Source organism: Heterocephalus glaber, unplaced genomic scaffold (assembly GCF_053883595.1).
Source record: "Heterocephalus glaber isolate CG9 unplaced genomic scaffold, H.glaber_assembly_v1.0 deba00000281, whole genome shotgun sequence".
NCBI lineage: Eukaryota > Metazoa > Chordata > Mammalia > Rodentia > Bathyergidae > Heterocephalus > Heterocephalus glaber.
Window position 1 is genome coordinate 7,277,067 of NW_028258139.1, and position 19,050 is coordinate 7,296,116.

General features: G+C 41.8%; 1 protein-coding gene across 2 annotated transcripts; it reads right to left on the reverse strand.

Moving 5' to 3' along the window:
- Window positions 1-1,517: 1,517 nt before the first annotated feature.
- Window positions 1,518-18,820, reverse strand: Mcm4 (minichromosome maintenance complex component 4). Of its 2 annotated transcripts, none has more exons than XM_004837539.3 (17): window positions 18,684-18,820; window positions 18,468-18,549; window positions 17,936-18,100; window positions 17,435-17,598; window positions 17,244-17,345; window positions 16,897-16,992; window positions 16,718-16,813; window positions 15,186-15,324; window positions 12,600-12,820; window positions 11,279-11,399; window positions 8,776-9,035; window positions 7,821-8,186; window positions 7,251-7,378; window positions 6,249-6,456; window positions 4,770-4,998; window positions 3,341-3,474; window positions 1,518-2,202 (listed from the first exon to the last, which is right to left on the reverse strand). In XM_004837539.3, exons 2-17 carry the CDS (start codon window positions 18,538-18,540, stop codon window positions 2,110-2,112), a joined length of 2,595 nt encoding a protein of 864 aa, XP_004837596.1. In that variant the 5' UTR covers window positions 18,541-18,549; window positions 18,684-18,820; the 3' UTR covers window positions 1,518-2,109. The 2 variants fall into 2 exon arrangements, with proteins under 2 accessions (XP_004837596.1, XP_004837595.1); XM_004837538.3 differs by having other exon boundaries at window positions 18,627-18,783.
- Between the last annotated feature and the right edge of the window lie 230 nt (window positions 18,821-19,050).

Below are 19,050 nucleotides of genomic sequence, written 5' to 3' on the forward strand. Positions count from 1 at the left end.
AATTTCATTCAACTAAAATTCCATTAAAACAAAATTGTGCAATCTGTCTACATGTCATAAATACCTTCACCTTCGCATTAAATTATAAAGCTTAGAAAAACATTACCAATATATTTTGGGGTTTTTTTTTTTGAGATATGGTCTCGCTGTGTAGTTCAGGCTGGCCTCTAACTCATGGCAATCCTCCTGCTTGTCTCCTAAGTGCTAGGATTACAGGCATGCATCATCATGCTCGGCAAATAAATATTACCAATATATAAACTTTAGAGGGGAAATATAGTATCTCAGGCAACGTCAGAGACTATGGGAGATAAGCTTCCAATCTTCTAGCCACTACTGCAGGCTGAGAAACTGACTTGGAAAAACAACCTGTTTTTATTTCCTAGGCTAATTCAATTCTACAATTGTGTCAGGCAATCAGCTTCTGAACTTTATGACATCTTAATTTATGGCCACCTAAGTGGTGGGAATGTTTTTTTTTTTTAGGTTTTCTGAGATAGGTTTTACTATGTAGTTTAGGCTGGCCTTGAATTCACAGCTGTCCTCCTGCCTCAGCCTCTCAAGTGCTGGGATTACAGGAGTGCACCATCACACCTGGCTTTAAAGTAGGGTCCTTTTAAAAAAAATTTTTTTTGGTTACCTTAAATGGTAAGCAGTTTAAAGTCTAGAGCTACTTCTTACTGTGGCTGTAGGACATGTTTCCCATCACCTTTAGGTGCCTTTGTCCCCAAAAGCTTACATAATGGAGTTGTGTGCTGTTCAGTTTGTCAGTGCCAAGTGCAAAGGTGGCCTAAAGATCAGGCTCCTGTGAGGCATGGTGGTGCACATCTGTAATCCCATTACTCACAAGGATGAGGCAGGAGGAACACTTGTGAGTTCAAGGCCAGCCAAGGCTACATAGTGAGTTCAAGGTCAAGGTCAGCCTGAATTACAAAGACTCTGTCTCCAAAACAAAACCAAAAAAGAAAAAGAAAAAAAGAAGTTTGGGGGTACAAGAAGGCTCTGGGTTTAATTCCAAGTACTGTAAAACAAAAACATACAAAAACCAATCCCCCCAATCATTCAAATGCAAACATTTCAATATTATTTAAATACTGATTAGAGCTGCCATTTCCTATGGACTCTCTGTTAATAAGCGTTGATTCTAAGTCATTAAAAAAGGTCTAACTCATAACTGTTTTAGGGATTATTTATAATGGTAGCATTTACATATCAAATTTCAGGCTACAGTGTTTTTTAATACTGCTAAGATTTAGTTAATATTTGAATAAAATGAAATTCATAGTTTGATTTCTTTTCATCTATGATGCATTTATCACTATGAATTCCCATTAATGTAGTATTTATCTTTATCTTTTTTTTGTTTGAGATACGGGTGGCCCCGAACTCACAGCGATCCTCCTGCCTCAGATTCCCAAGTGCTGAGGTTACAGATGTGTGCCACCGTGCCTGGCCATGAAGGTAATATTTAGCAATGCTTTTTTCGTAGCAAAAAACAGAGCAAGATAGACAAGTACTATTTTTTATTCTATCATTTATTTAGTAAAGTTTTACACATAAAGGTAAAGCAGAAGTTAATCTGGAATCTAATCATTTCCAATCACACATTCCTGATCTAATAGTAGCCACAAGAAAAAACTTCTAAATAGAAGTATATTCAAGTGCCTAAAAAGGGACAAAGGCTCTAGCCCTTTCTCACGTCACACTAGATGGCAAACCCTGGCCACATTCTGTTCTCTCTCATTGCAAAACCCTCAAGCACACTCACTGATGGTTCTGCCATTACCATGTCCAGCAAAACTCAGACCACCTGTCCAAAGACTGACATGCTGTTCTCTGTGCACACATACAAATAAAAGGCCCTGCTGCTAAAAGACAGCACTTCAGGAAAACAATCTCTGCTGTATATGTTTATAAATTGGCACAGGAGTTTTATTTAAAATGTTAAAAAATGAAAACATACCCTTACTCAAAAAATTGAACTCAGGTTAGAAACTTATGGAGCTGAAAAACACTTTTCAGAATCTATTTGCAGCAGTGGCCACTGACCACCTGTAGGCTGCTCACATGCACAGGCAGGTGCCAGGAGCAGCACAGCTCAGAGCAGCCTTAGAGCAAGCGGACAGTTTTCCCAGTCACTGTTAAGAAGTCGTCATCAGCCAAGGCACGCAGGGCTTCTTCAAACATATCTTTGGTAATTGCCTTTAGGGAAGAGAAGGAAAATAAATACTTCGTATGTCAAATTCCCCCTTAATTGTTACAGACACACTAATTCGAACGTTAAAGCACCACCCAGAACCTCTCTCTCGCTCTTACTGGTAGTTGTACACATTTCTTACACCTTCAATCAGAGGTGGCAAACATTCCTCAAAGTACCAAGCGATAAATAATGTAGGTTTGGCATCCGTATGGTCTGCGTCACTACTCAGCTCTACCCTCACAGTACCAATGCAGTGAGGGACAATAAGTGAAGGGATGTAAAAGGAAACAAAAACGGTCAGAGTGCTTTTAACCTGTGTAGTTCTTTTCGTGGAAAAATTCAACCTTAGGGGCTGGGGATTTAGCTTAGTGCTGCTGCCACCTGTCTCGCAAGCGCAAGGTCCTGAGTTCAATCTCCGGTGCCAAAAAAAAAAAAAATAATTCAACCTTAGTTATTTGCAAAAGGGAACCCAAATATTTCATCCCTAAAACAAATTTGTACATGTAGAAAAATTCTGAAAGAATATAACAAAATTCAAGTTATAACTGGGCATAGTTGCTGGGCGTGGGGACACACGTCTATAATCCAGCACTCGGGAGGCTGGGACAAAGAGATCACTGTGAGTTTGAGGCCAGCCTGAGCTATGTAGGGAGTTAAGGACAGCCTGAACTGCCTAATGAGACTCAGTCTCAAACAAACACACAAAGGCAAATAAACAAGCAAAAACAACTGGGCATGGTGGCTCATCCCTATAATCCCAACACTCTGGCAGGCTGAGAGAGGAAGATTTCAAAATAAAAAATTAAAAACAAGGGCTGGGGATTTAGCTCAGTGGCACTGAGCCTGCCGTGGATGCGCAAGGTCCTGAGTTCAATCCCCAGTACCAGAAAAAAATAAAAATAAATAAATAAAAAATGGACTGGGGCTGTAATCAGTGCAAAAGTACTGGGTTTAATCCTCAGTGCTACAAACAAAAAAAAGTAATTATTTCTTGATGATGGGTTTAAGGATGATCTTACTCTTCTTTATTCTTACCTACAATTATTATTTGAACAATAAACACAGAAACAAACAAACAAGAAAATCCAAAAGCAATATTAAGGGGTAAGAGAAAAATCCTATAAACATATAAACACTTACTATGTCAGATTGTCCCCGAATATCTTCAAAAAGTTGCTGGTATTTTAGAGCTGGTGTTTTGCCTTTAGATAAAATAAGTTTCTTCAATGCTTCAGCTAATTCTTGTTTCCGTTTCCGAGAGGTGGCACTCATTCCTGATTTCAAAAGAAATCAACAAAAATATATTAGAAATCAATAAAAACATTTCTTTAGTTAGGAAGTGAAATGTTTCAAATTCCCATAAATATTCCTCCAGTAGTAACTGTCCAGAAAGGGGACAGGTGCTGAATGTCAGAACACTCTGCTGTTGCAAATTTTCTATATACCAGTGGCTACTACTTTCCACTGAAAGACAGTCTGCATAATCTGTGTAACAAGTACAGTCACTGCTTATTAAAAATGAACTGCTGGTTTCCTACCTGCCATGCCACTGTGAACTCCTTCTCCCCTGCCAGGTCCCTCTGCCATGCCACCCTGCCTTGGAGCCAGCTGACTATGGACTGAAACCTCTAAAACTGTGAGCCAAAAGAAACTTTTCCTTCTTTAACTTGTGGGTTTCAGGTATTTTGTCCCAGGAACAAGATAGTAACTAAGATAGTAACACTAAAGTAATGAAACAGAATAGAAAGTCTAGAAATAGATCAACATACCCAAGAATTTAATATGTGATTTAAAAATAGCCTTTTAAGTCATTAGAGAAAAAAAACTAGCCAATACATAGTACTAAGACAACAAGCTAACCACCTGAAAAAGTTAAATTTATTGATACATGATACCTTATATTGGGATAAATTCTAGAAAAGTAAAATATTTATAGGTAAAATGCAACCATAAATACACTAAAGGAGAGCACAAAAGAATTTTTTTATGATTCTAGAGTAAAGGATGTCTTCTAATTATAAAAAAAAAAAGAACTGCTAGTTGGGCACAACGGCATGCTTGTTATCTCAGCACTGGGGAGGCTGAGGCAAGAGGACTGCAGCAAGTCTGAAGCCAACATGGGCTACACAGTGAGTTCAAGGGTCAGCCTGAATTACACAGCAAGGCCCTGTCTCAGCTCCCTCAAAAATAAAACCAAAACCTTTTTAAAAAAAAGATTAGGTCTTGCAATGTTACCCAGGTTGGCCTTGAACTCCTAGACTCAAATGATTCTCCCATCTCAGCTTCTCAAGTAGTAGGGACTATAGCTGCACGCCATTGTGTCCACCTTTACTTCTCTTAAATGGGTTATCAGGAGCCAAGACAGCAAAGCCAGAATCCCCTAGCATATTAATCTGTGCTGCATTTTATATTTTGATTAGCAAATGGGTGGGACAACTTTCATCAGATTATCAAAGGGGCTCTGATCCAAAACGGTGAAGAACTGTGATTTAACCATTGGCTGACATCTGGAATATCAACTACTTAAGACACTAAATTTCCAAAAGCCTTTTTGTTGAAAGTAACCAACCTGTAGTAAGAATAGATATGTCCACAATGCCAGTCCGGGGGTCAGTTGCAGATTGCTTCAGAGCCTCCCTGTGGAGGCGTTTTGCCTCTTCCACATCAATTGCTTCAACTTTGTGTGAAAATCGTACTTTAGCATGGGCTTCTGCTAAACGAATTAATGACTCCAGCTGTCGAGGGTATGCAGAAACCATTCCTCGGCTACTACCAATCTTCCTCATGTCCACATAAGCCTAGCGCAGGTAGAGAAGAAAGCAAAACCCTTGCTGACAAGAATCTTGGCTTTGTGGTTGAACCTGGAACAGTTAGGGTTCTGTTAAATACACTGAAGTCCTGCCTGGCTCCCTCATGAAGGAACTGGGGGAAATCACAGGTCAGATCTAGACCTTGGAGCTCATCAAGCGGTGGAGACTGACACACTTGTGGGCACGCACAGAACATGGGAACCCTGGAGGACTCCACTATTATTGTGCAGCTATGGTTGGAAATATGCTAAATGGGATGTATTTAGGAAGACTTCTCGCAGAAGGTGATGCCTGACATAGCTCTGAATAATGAAGCAGAGGAAGAGGGCACAGCTCATGGAATGAGGAGTAGGTGAGAATAGTGGAGGATGAATTAGGAGGCCTATCTGAAAAAAGGTACTTACGCCCCAATTCTGATATACACCCTGGGTAGGGATCTGTTTAATGAAACATGTACAGGGTTACTAGGATAATGTTACAAAGGTAAGCTGCATTACTTTCATATATAACGACATACTTTTATTTCATTATCAAGTTTTAAGAATTTGATACAAATGGAAAATTATATCAGTTGTACCCTTCGTCTGAGCATTTTTGGTAACTCAGGATGTAGAGCCCACCAAACACCAGGAACCTTCTTAACATCAGAACCCTGAAATAACCTAAATTGTGCCATTTATGCACGACTGCCCACGTACAAGGAGACTGAAAAAGTGAGCCTACAATACTTTCAGGTCATTTTAATTTTTAAAAATAAGCAAATGGAAGCTTAGAAAAATTGGATGACTTGTTCAGTTATGAAGTTCTTAAGTGTCATCATCTGTATTTGAACTGTCTTCTGCTCTTAAATTTATGATTCTTATATTTAAATAAGTATTTAAATGTAAAAAGTGTGCATACTATCAAAATAATTCTTTGCCTTTTACAACATTTGGAAAAGTTGATTTTGTAACACAGAAGAAAACAGTAGTTAACAGAAAGGAGTATGTTAGTCTTTTTTTTTTTTTTTTTTTGAGACAGGCTCTCACTACATAGTTCAGGCTTGAACTGACTAGTCCAGCCTGGCCTTGAACTTGTGATATTCTTGCCTTAGATTCCTGAGTGCTGGGATTACAGGTGTGCATCACCACACTCAGCTGTTACTCTTAATAAAATAATGGTTTAAAGGGGATGGCCTGCTAGTTCCAACAATGCTTTTGATGACAGGCTCAGTAGAAGCTTTTCTCAGGCCTGGTTACCTCAATAAGAGCCTGGCTGGCCTCCTCGCTGAGCCTGGGCATGATGGTGCTGTGAGCATAAGCGATGTAGTCCTTTAGCACCGCCATGTCCAAGAACTCCTCCTCCACCTGCTCCTCACTCTGGTAGTACAGCGAGACCAGGTGGTGAGCCAGACGCCTGTCGTATGCCTCATCCTGAGGGTCTAGCATGAGGAAGATCAGATCAAACCTGAGAAAATGGAGAAAAAAAATATGTCTTCCTAGCTGAGACACCTTCATACCTACAAATAGAACTTAAAAGATTGCTTGGCCACTATAGACTGTGGTAAATGTGTGCTTTGTTACGGCCACCCAGGAAGAAGAGTTTCCTGTCCCCCAAAGGGCTTAAGGTTGGTCAAACTCATCCCATGCTGTCCCTGTTCTTATCCCTGGCCAGGCAATGTCTGAGTCAAGAAGTAAAACTGCCCTCAGAGAAATGTTACTATTAATATAGAAGACTGGAAGATCTGAATGAAAATACCTTCAACTGTTTTGAGGCTGGGGGTGGTGGTGGTCCGTATTTGGTTAAAAAAGTCAAATAAAATCTAAAATCCATTTATAAAATACATGTACTTTTGGAGTAGCAAGGCTGAGAAAGCATGGATCATATGATACAAGCTTTAACAAAACTCATTCTTCAGACCCTTAGCTACTTTAGTCACTGGTTCTCTGTACTTTATTGATTCTCAATAGTAACTTTCTGGCTGAGATAATAGTGAATGACCATCATCTGAAAAAGATGCCTAAATGGAACGACCCAATGGCTTCAAAAAGAAAAGAATGTTAAAATGCTACCCATAGTTGGGCAGAGAATACAGAATCCTTGCCAACAATAGCCCTGACAAATCAAATTTGAAACACTATGTTAGAGGGACGAAATTCTGTTAACAGTTGCTGAATCTTAGTATTTCCTTCTTAATCTCATGCTGAATATTCTACAAATAAGCAAGTAGAAATACTTGTTTTATAAAAATGTTTTAATACCTTGACAACAACGTGTGAGGTAGCTGGATGTTTTCAATGGTTGTTTTTTTTGGATTCCACTGAGACTCAACAGGATTTGCTGCTGCCAGAACAGAGGTGCGTGCATTGAGCTGACAGATGATCCCAGCCTGTAAGAGAAAACTGTAGTTAGAAGCCTCACCCTGACACTGGCAGAGGAGCCATCTTTGCCTGATTAGCTAAATTTCATTTGCTCTGCTGCATTCTGCTACGCAACAGCCTCATCATTTTTACTGATTTCCACAGCACTGTGGACATGACTTGTCTTCTGATTCATGCCTAAGACTGAGTGTATGCTATAGTCATGCCTTAGAAAGCAAAACACTTGTGTGGCTTTGGCACCAAGTCCTATGAATACCAAACCTTAGTGGGTTAGAACAAAAAAGGTGAGAGATTAACTTGTAGAGAGAGTGAACTAAAATCTCATGTGTTAAAGTACTTATCAGTTTCCCAATTAGAGCCAGGGCAATGCTGAAGGACTCCACTGATGCTTCATTTCAAGGACCCTCACAGCTAGGCATGTCTGCCTTCACAGTGGGGGCCATGACTCACCTTTGCAATGGAGAGAGTCTGCTGCTCCATGACTTCGTGCAGCACTGACCTTGTACTTTCATTCATTTTGTCAAACTCGTCGATACAGCAGATGCCATTGTCACTGAGGACAAGAGCACCTGTCTGCAGGACTAGCTGCCTGGTCTCAGGGTCTTTCATTACATACGCAGTGAGACCTACTGCGCTGGAGCCCTTCCCAGATGTGTACTGGCCCCTGGGGACCAGGTTATACACATACTGCAGCAGCTGGGACTTGCTGGTGCCAGGGTCACCGCAGAGCAGGATGTTGATCTCCGCACGAAATTTACCCCTTCCTGTGTGACTGAAATCCTTCCGTGTTCCACCAAAGAGCTGAAGCAAGATTCCCTAAAAACAAACATAAATGCATCTAAATAGTCATTTACTGCTGCAGATTTATCTTAAACTTTAGAGGTACCTCTCTAGCTCTAGGAGTTGAAGGTATATTAAAAAAAAATGCAAAAGTGCTTTGATTACTTTAAATTATCACTAGCTGATTAAAATGTACACATCATGCCAGAACTCTGCTCATAGAACTCCCTATTCTGTGTGGCCTCTTATGTCTGCAAACATGAGTTCTGTGCGGGATGAATAAAGGGACAGTAACACTGTAACTCTATTTTTTGAGACAGGGTCTCGCTACGTAGTTTAAGCAGGCCTTAAACTCACTACGTAGCCCAGGATGGCCCTAAACTCGCAGAAATCCTCCAGCCTTGGCCTCCTGAGTGCTGGGACTATAAGGATGTGCCACCACGCACAGCGAACACTGTCACTCTTAACCAATGACCAAAGCCTGGTGCACGACCACCTTGCTCTGGCAAACATGCAAGAGCTCTTATCTTTGGGTGGACAGCAGCAAATTGGGGAATGGATGTTTATACTACTTGATCCTAAAGAACTGTAAATCTCAATCCCAAGTTAAAAAACCAATTGTTACCTTTTTTATATCTTCATGTTCATAAATGCTAGGAGCCAAGGCCGAAGCGAGTCTCTCATAAATATCTGGTTTCCTAGAAAGTTCCTTAAGGAATTCCACACGTTTCTCTGAAAACAATTTCTGTTCAGCTTCTTCATCAAGACCATGGAGCCGTTTGGCATCCGTTTTCCGATAATGAATGACATCGATGTGGGTTTTGTAGACAGACTTCACATTACTCACTCTCGGATTGACTCGAATAGGTACTGCTCGATAGATGCCTGAGGGCACAACCACAAGACACACTTTTACCCTTGCACTTCTTCCTTCTAGGGGCTCAGGAGCCAGTGTAGACCACAGGCAGCACCAAGGTAAGGTGCTCCACACTGAGCTCCCACGGAGCAGTTGCCTCTGTGAGTCTTGCAGGCTGAGGACTCAGGCCTAAAATGTAAAGCTCTTTTGACCAAGTGCGGAGATGGCAGCAGGAAAAGGCCACGCTGGGAAGAACACAGGCTTCAGAGAACAGTAAACCCAAAGTCATGTTTGCCTGTGTTCACCTGTGAGCTGCGGCCCTGGGCAACTATTTGAGCATAACTACATGGCGTCCAACTGTTCAGGGGCGAAATGAAAGTGCTATGCTTCCAGCACAAGACCTGGCTCATGGTGATAGTCAATAAATAGTACTTTCACTTCTACAGGCTGAGCACACAGAATCTGCTTGGTATCTCAGTGCAATAAAATGTTAAAATCCCATGCCAAAACCTTGGAAAGAACTCCAAAACACTCAGACCTTTTAAAGACTGGGTAGTAAGACAGCCTATTGAGTCAAAAGTGAAGCAAAAATAACTATTTTTGGCTAATAATAGAAGGTATTACTGGGCATTTTTCTAAGAATGTAATTTTTTTTGGTACCGGGGATTGAACTCGGGTCCTTGCGCTTGCGCAGCAGGTGGCGAAACCACTGAGCTAAATCCCTAGCCCTCTGAGAATGTAATTTAATGGGTGAGGGTGTGGCTCAGTGGTACACTACTTGCCTAGCATGTGCAGGGCCCTTGGTTTAATCCTCAGCACAAACAAAAACAAAATTTCCCCAAATTGAAAAGCAACCTTCAAATAATTCAGAAAAATTTTTTAAAAACAGATAAAACAAACAGCACATCAACCACATCTACTCATGCATTCTCCAAAAAGATTTCTCAAGCTTGCATTCGGTTTCAAAATGATAGTCTCAAGTTTTAGGCTGATTCTGTTTCCTGCTCTTTTTTAAGGATAAAGTCTGATCAACTCTTTCATTGTGATGGCATGACCACTGTCTTTTGTTTATGTAACAGGTCAGTGTAATTCTCATTTAAAACATAAAAATGAGCTTATATGTGACATTCTTAGAATATACCCTAGATGACTCTTCATATCAGATCAGAAAAGGGATGGGTGGATTTGTTCATTATGTATGAAGTGGCCCAGTTAGCTTCCTAGGGGTACCACAGCATTTTGCAAATCCCCTTACCCCTAAATAGTTTCACATGTCATCCTCACATTAACTCCACCTTGCAGGTGAGGAAAACAACACATTGGGTTAAATAAACAATTTCACCAAGAGTTACAGAGCACTTGGTGGCAGAACTGAGAACGCACATCTCCTTTCACTAACAGCTACATTACACATCCTTTTGAATTTTCTACCGCATATACTTTTGTAACTTAAGGTTGCTAGTAACTACTGCTAGCCTCTATGTTGGAGAAAAACCAGGATGAGAGGTCCTGACTCACTGAAACAGCAGCAGACAGACTGGCCACGGGCCTAGGAGCCAGGGCTCCCTGGACTCCGTTCCCCAGTGAAGAACAATGCTGACACACACACACACACACACACACACACTTGAGAAAATAATTGCCTGTGTGCCTCAAAAGTGCGGAAAGACCTGCCATTCTCATGTAGGGTTGTGGACAGGGCATTCTCGGCAGGAAGAGACAGGATCTGGATCCTGGATCCACACTTTACCACAACTGAACCACAGCTACTCATATGGCTCTGCATCTCAGTCTCTTAGCATAGAAATACGTCACTTTGACTTGTTCTCCTCTGCAACCCTCAGCTGTGCAACTGGGAAACAAGTAGACAATAATTTACAACTCCAGAGTTAGCGGTATTTCCCTGAGCTGCAGGCACAGTTCAAATCGTACCAACACCGGCCTCATGTAAAGCTACTCTCTCACAGTACCAACACTACCAATACAAGAGACATACAGCTCTGGGAGACCAACACGAGAAGGTGGAAGTAACCACAAGGAACAAAAGTTCCAAAATCCAAGTCTGGGAAGAACTGAAAGATTTCACACTGCTGGGCCACAGTTATAGGTTAAGACAGCGGGTAAAGGAGGCATAGTCCCCACAGCCTCAAAGACCTGTATCTGCAGCAGAACTAGCCCCATCCTGGTGAGCTCATGACAGAGCTTAGGACTCACAAGTGGCACTGGAAGTAGGACAGGATTCTGTCCTGTTGGTACCAACCTACATTATTACCTGTGACATTCACTCTGTCCCCAGGCTGAACCTTGTCCACAAGATCATTGTGAGCAAAAAGGATGACAGTATGTGGCGTCTGCCCTGCAGGCATGTCTTCGGGAGACTCTTGAAGTTTGATCTGAAGGAAAAGCAGTGAAGAGAGAATGCTTGGAAAACAAATTTTTTTAAAAAAGCTCCTTTTGAAGTGACAGGTTCATACACATTTTATAAAGATGTTGTTTATATGAATGTTCCTTTGGGGGGGCAACTTAAGTGATTCTTGTTGTTTGACATTGTAAGGCTATAATACATATCTTTGCATAAATGTTAGCCTACATTTCTAATTTTCTCTTTTGTAGTTACTGCTAGAAGATACCCTGTATAATAGGTACCTGCTGAGTGCCTGCCCCATGCAGGATCCTGTTTTATGTGCTGGGGACTCTGAGTGAGCAAAGTTCCCTCCCTCAAGGAGCAGAGGGGGACAGACAATACACACACAAATGAGCACGTAGCAGATGTGAGTGACAAATGCAGGGAGCAGGGTAAGGCTGCAGGGATAAGAAGAGATGGTTAGGAAGGCCTTTCATCCTAAGCCAGTTTGAGAGTCTAACAGATTCTGAGAATACCAAGATCCTGACAACAGGGCCTGTGCCTTTGTACCTCTGGCTCTCACCTGTGGTCCACACTGGGAAAGAAACTGTTTAAACAATACGACCAAAGAAAACTTAATCCATCCTTATCCTTGTGTTATAGTTAGTAAATGATTTTCTGACTGTTTTTCTGGGTATATGTTTTTCTTTGTGATTGAGATAAAAGATCAGATTTCTTAGACAATGAAAATTTGTGACAAAAACTGGAGAAAAATTTCTCCATCTATTCTTTACCAGCAGAACAGTTGCAAAATGACGGAATTAATCAAATAATTCTGATGTACGTAGCTAATCTAAAAAACATGGCTTTCTATAGTTTCTATAAATGCATCTTAGGTTAAATGTGACTTAATAAACCAAAAAGTAGGCTAATTTGATCTGTTGACTTAAATGACTGAAGCTCTTAAGAATGTCAGTATTTAATAATGAACTGCTGCTCACTGGCAGTAAAATTGACACTGAGTCCCAATGTGGAAGCCTGTATGTGTTCCAATTCCAGCCCACAACCCACTAACAAAACCTATACGTCAACAGAAGGAACAGAAGCAACTGAATGCCATTTAGGAAGAAAAGCTGGAGGCCAAAGAGCAACAAATTAAATTTGGGATTCTGAGGATTCACAAAGAAGCGTAACAAAGGTGGAAGTGTATACCTAAGAGCACTGCCCAAGATGCAGGGCAGGCACGTACCATCTGCTTGTCAGAGAAGAGGGAGCGGTTGTGGATCAGCGCCATGCTGTGGGTAGTGTGGCAGCGCCCACAAGCACAGGGCTCAGCGATACGGCCACGGTCTATCTCCACTCGGGTCGTGTGGGAGCACACTTGGCACTGGAAGAAGGCCTCCTGCATCTCAGGTATCAGCTGGGATGTCCTGATGACCATGCCGCTGATGGTGATGAGCTGGTCAATGTCTGAGGGGACAGAGGTTGGCTTGTCCATTACTCTTTACACGAGGTGCAGAGGTGCTGGGACAGCTGAGGTCAGTGTTGCTGGCATATACAGCTGGCAAAGGTCCCTCAGGAGTGGTCTAGGATGCCCTTCCTGTGTCCAGCCTGCCATCCTCTCACTCACAGCCCTGTAGTCTCAGGTAAAAGTAAAGTTTTAAAGCAGGGCGATCTTGACTGAGAAAATTCAACTCAGAAGTCACTCAGCCTCTCTGGGCCTCCTTCTGCCTCATCTACAGAAGTGGGAAGGAGGAAAGGACCTACCTCAGTTGTCGAGGACTGGTTAACATACACCAGGTCTAGTGAGATGGTGCCCGACAGAGAAAGAGCATTCTACCTACTCCTTAGCAATCATCACTATCTACCCAACGGAGCCCCTTCCACAGTCTCATTTTCACTCCTGTTCATGCTTCCACTACCTGGATTTTTCCCCTTGGGAACACAACTTCTGAGTAATTCCCACTTCTGTTCCAAGTGAGTTACACTGCTCTGGACAGCCAACAAAATATAGCTGTGGTTAGGCTTTGCTGCTCTTGAAGATCATCCCACCCTACTAGCAGTTACTGTTAATTCACGAGGCCTTTAGAATTTGTTTGATCCTGTTCCTTCCATTTATACTTCTTTGCTTTCCTCTCTGCTAAACCTTCTTTTATTTTAAAATGCAATTAGGCCACATTTGACATTTTTCTTTTTGAGACAGGGTCTCACTGTATAGTCCAGGTTGGCCTTAAACTCATGGTGATCCTCCTGCCTCAGCCTCTCAAGTGCTGGGATTACAAGCGTGTGCCACCATGCCTGGGAAGTAGGCAAAATTTGAAATCAGCTGAATTACCTGGCAATTCCTTGACTGCTAAAGCTATGATTACTTCTGATCTTCTCTTGGAGTTCTTTATTAATGATGCCCTACCTTTGAAAATTTAAACATACCCCACTTAGTCCCTTTGACATCCCTACCATAACTCTCCCTCATAAAGACAAGGTCAGAAGCCAATTTCATAAGTGAAAAAAAATTACATTTCTTTACTAAAATACTGAAGTTATTAAAAGGATCATCCTCCTTAGTCTCCAAGAGTACTGGGATTATGGGCATGAGCTTATTACATGCCTGACTTATTTACAACTTTTGTAATACCTCAATGTTCATATGAGACAAGTATCATATGTATCCTATACTTCACTTCTATGGCCACTGTTGTCAGGACCCTGATGCCCCATAATTAAACTGAGAAATTCTAACTTATTTCCAATATACTTTGCATGAAAGAACTTCTGTGAACTTCAAAATCGTCTCAGAAAGTATCAATGGCTTAATGACTTTGGAATAAAATCTCTATTCTGTAAATTGATAGTAAAGCTTTCTAGGACCTGGGCTTCCCAACCTCACTCAAACACTATCTCACAAACTTTCTGCCTTGGCCACCCATGTCACAGTGTCCAAACACAGCTCTGTCTGTATCTTTGTTTCTGTCCAGATCTCTTCTTTCCATTGTCTAGAAAAAGATCTGGCATTGAAGCTCAGTGGTAGAATGCTTGCCTAGCACGTGCAAGGTCCTGGGTTCAAGCCCCAGTACCCACTCTCCAGTGTCTAGAACAAATTCCCTTATGCTTGCTTTCCAAATCCTAACTCAAATCCATGTATCTTTTATTACAACCTTTACCTCAGAGGCCCAGCCCGGTGTTATCCCTGAGCTATCTCCCACACTGCTCTGCCCTTGTTGTCTCATCTGTTATTTACTTCCCATGCTAGGTTTCTTTCTTGAGCAAGGGATTATATTCTGTATTTATTTTCTGCAGTGACTAAGAAAATGCCTACCTACAGTAATAAAACAAAGGTAGACCTATCAATTTGGGTAAACACTTTCAGATAGAGGATTGTAAATTGTCACTATTTTTGGTTGATAGTTTTAATTTTTTATCAGTATATATGTGCAAAACATAATGAATATGTTCATCATGGGGCATTAGTACATATACATACCAGACCTTAATCTGTTTTATTTCCCCTTCTCTTGACTCCCTCATCGGCAGATTCCTTTCCCATTTCCATGACATATGCCTACATGTTTGTTATCATACATCTTTTATTTCGCTCTTTAAATTATTTATACTTTGGGTTTCTCATATAAAAGAGACCAAGCAATTTTTTCTATCAGTTATTTTGAGTTACCCAGAAAAAGGCATGGTGGATTCGTAAATATGTACAGTTACTGAATCTGTATTATTTTTGTCAACTTATAATCCACCTCTACCATCACAAATTCTTTCTAAAGTTCCTTGATGAAATAAGGTTTGTTTGGTTTTATGTATGGCACCTTCCTATTATAGTACATACCTTCTGGATTCAGGTTTCTCATATTCTTTGTCTTTAATGCATTGAATGGTCTTACTTGGATCTGATGTTCTAAGATGGAGTCAGGGTAACGCTCAAAGAATATCTCGTTAACAGCCATGTCAAAGGTTGGGATAACTTCCTGTAAAATATAAAGAAGCCTAACTATGTTTGTATTCTTATCCAGGAGTTAAATATAAAAAAATAAAAGATTTCATATTAACAAAATATATATAAAAAAAATCATGACATACATGCCTCCCAAGCATTAACCTACAAAACCACACATATCCTATTTTCAAGCCTTAGGTACACTCCTTTTTTTTTTGGTTCCAGGGATCAAACTTGGGTCCTTGCACTTGCGCAGCAGGCGGAGAAACCACTGAGCTAAATCCCCGGCCCCAAACCTTAGGTACACTGATCTTACCTGTACATTCTCATTTGGGATTTGTGGTAGTATATGTGAAAGCGCCTTCTCAACATACTAGTATATTTTATGCTTTTGATTACAAGGGAAAGGATTCTGAGCTCATTTTATTTTTCCTCCATAACTAAATGGTTATTAAGATTAAATTAATTTCATCCAAATTTAATATACGGTTCTCATTGTATGGATTAAGAAACCAGCTTTTGGTAAGTTAAAGAACTTGACAGGTTTGAATCTACAAAGCAGAAAAGTCTAGATTTAAAACCCAAGTCTGCTTGCCTTCAAAGTCAATACCTAAATGAATTGAGTTGATGAATTGTTAATAAAAGCTGACTTTTGATCTAAAATAGAAAGACTACAGTACAGCTAAAATACTCTGCTAAAAGATAGCAGGAGACATGTAATGCATTTATAACTATTTCCACTTAAGCTAGGTGTGGTGAAACATGCCTATAATCCCAGCACTCTGAGAGGCTGAGACAAGAGGATTGAAAATTTGAGCCAGGCGTGGGCAACTTAGACTTGTTTCTGGTTTTTTTTTTCCCCTGGTACCTGGGATTAAACTCAGGACCCTGTGCTTTCAAAGCAGGTATGGAGGGTCGGGGATTTAGCTCAGTGGTTTAGCCGCCTGCTGCACAAGGCAAGGACCAGAGTTGATCACCAGTACCAAAAAAAACCCAAAACAAAAACAAAGCAGGCGTGGCACCACTGAGCTAAATCCCCAGCCCAGCAAGACTTGGTCTCAAAGTAAAAAATAAAAACAGGGTTGGGGATGCAGCTCAATGCAAAGGTTTTGGAACCAACCCCCAGCAACCCTCTCCTGAAATTCTGCTTACTTCATGAAATCCAAGACACTCTTATTATAAGATTCATCAGTATCTTAAGAAATACTAATGAAAGTATGACATGTCGGTGATAGTAATACACTGTATATGTCAGTTTGAGAAATAGTAAACTGTGAAAAAATACTCATTTTAAAGGAAGTAAAAAATGGTTTTCTTAAATGTGTGGGTGCTTTGAAGCCCCTTTTATCAAAAATTCTGCTGTTCAGAAATGTTTTTTCTAGACAGTTACTGTTAATTCATTAAGGTAAAAGCTGTATTCTTACCTGTGGGTAGGAGATGAGCTGCCTATACAAATTCTTATCAAATGATTTTATGTGTTCACAGTTTACATTTAAAAATGGCTCCCCAATAACATTAATCTGTAAGATAGAAAGAATAAGTTATATTTTGCTGATTTTGTTTTGGCTATAACTTTAATTTATATATAAGGGTATTGTATTACCTCCCCAAGTCGTTGCATGTACAAAGGTTCAGTGATATCTATGCCAACGTTTTCTTCTTCTTTAGCCAGAGGGTCAATAAAACGCTGAAGAAATCTCTTGATGTGAAGAGAAAAAATGTTAGGCTTAACAAACTTAGGAACAAGCAAGTATTAATATACAGGAAATTATGAGTATGTGACTATAAACATATATATATATATTTACACATATATGATACATACATATATCTTGAAAAACACCAACAATCCTGCCCCTAGGCACTATCACTACTTACATATAGACCATGCACACTTTCTGCCAACATTCTCATACCCCTGAAGTATAAATTTTAACACATACAGCTCACCTGAAAACTTTCTTTGCATGTTGCTACATTTACATCTGTTCCCCAGATAACAAGTTTTTGGCCTAGAGACTGTTCACTCGCCACTATATCTTCCGCTGCTGCCTGCACAGAAAAATGACAGAGCCATGTCAATGGAATTACCCATTTCAGGCTCCCAAGATGATGCTATCAGGAGGCTGCTGGGTACTCACCCCATCAGACTGCAGATCCACCTGCAGACCTTTTCGAGCAGAGCCCAGGTCAGGCCTCTGCCTCACAGGTGTGCCTCTAACCCCACTCCTTGGGGTTCCCTCTACTCGAGAGCTGGGAGTGCCATATGTCAGTGGTGAGCTAACATCAAAGTCCAGAGGAATAGCTATAAAAACAAAATGCAAAGTTTACAGTGCAATTTTGGTCACATATCAAATTGAAAATTGCAGCATGTTTGCAGATCTGTTATCTAAATGCAAAAGCAAACGATTTTGAAGATGTTTTAGATAAAAAGCCAAAAAATCTTTCTCTACTCAATATGCCCTAACATGAACTGTCTCTGTTTTATTCTATAGGTCTTTTGGTGAATTAGCTCAGTGGTTCCGCTGCCTGCCTCGCAAGTGCAAGGTCCACAGTTCGATCCCCGGTACCGGAAAAAAAAAAAAAAAGGTGCTGACCAGCCGTGTTATCAAGCAATGTAATCTAGATCTCCAGAAACCCACCTGAGGAATGCATCTGTGGAGGGCTGGAAAACAAGACATCCTGGGCTGCAGGGCTCTGCAGGTCCACACCAGGTGAGGGAGGCATCGGCTGCAACTCTCCAGTGCTAGTGGAATCCTCGCCTCTGCGTCTCTGAGAGGGAGATGACCTGGCATCCTCGTTTCGGGCTTATGTTTGACACAAAACACAGACAGACCTTAAGGCTCTGGTTTAGTCTCCCAGGATTTGCCTCTTGGGATGTTTGATTCACTACTTAACAAATACAAACTAAATAAAATCGAGACAGACGGCCACAAGCATGTTTAACCCACTGAAATGAGAAACTACTCCGGGGTTGAGGGAGATGAGCGCCTAGAGGCAGCTGAGTGTCAATGCACAGACCCGGGGGTGCACGCCAGGGCAAGCCACCCGCACTCAAGCAGCCAGGAGCGCTCCGGGTCGCCGCGGAGCAGGCGGAAGGGGCGGAGACTAGAAGGGGGTTTGTGGTGTGACCAGCTCCAGGACGAAGGGGAGGAAAGACAGAGGGAGACTCACGCGTCTGGGCGGGGGTGGCCAATCCGCGCCGGCTGCTGCTGCGGCGGCTGGGGGTCGACGCCGGCGACGACATGCTGGGATCCTGAGGGACAAGAACAGGCTCGCGCCGCGCTCGCCTCTTCCGCAGCCTTCCCGCCCCGCTCGGCCCTGCGTCCCCACCGAGTTCTGCGCTGTGCGCTCCCACACCGCGCGCGGCTTCCCGGGAAAGACAGCCACCTGGCAACTTATGCGGACTCCTGATACACCTGCAGAGTCCGGCCGGAGAACACTAGCGAGGCTAAAGCTTCCCGCCGGCGGCACGGTCGTCACCGTCCCTGGCGGTGCCCACCAATCGTAGAGGCGCTAGCGCGTGGCTCCGCCTTCGGAAGGTGCCACTGTGCACCGATAGGGGGAATTGAACGACTTCCTGTGACAAATCAGACTAAGTCGTCGCTAAGCCCTACCTAAGGTTCATATGGTCTGGCCTCCGACCGGGTCGCGTTTTCGCGGGAAATCTGGGAAGTACCACAAGATCAATTATTGGAGGGGTGTCTCTTCCTGTAACACTTCTTGGTCTCTGGCATTTTTTTTTATTTGAAAAGAC

Coding starts and splice junctions, on each gene's coding strand:
- Mcm4 (XM_004837539.3), bottom strand. CDS start 18,540: ATGTCGTCGCCGGCGTCGACCCCCAGCCGCCGCAGCAGCAGCCGGCGC. Junction 15,325..16,717: donor AGCTCATCTCCTACCCACAG/GTAAGAATACAG, acceptor TATATTTTACAG/GAAGTTATCCCAACCTTTGA. Junction 7,379..7,820: donor AGACTCTCTCCATTGCAAAG/GTGAGTCATGGC, acceptor TTTCTCTTACAG/GCTGGGATCATCTGTCAGCT.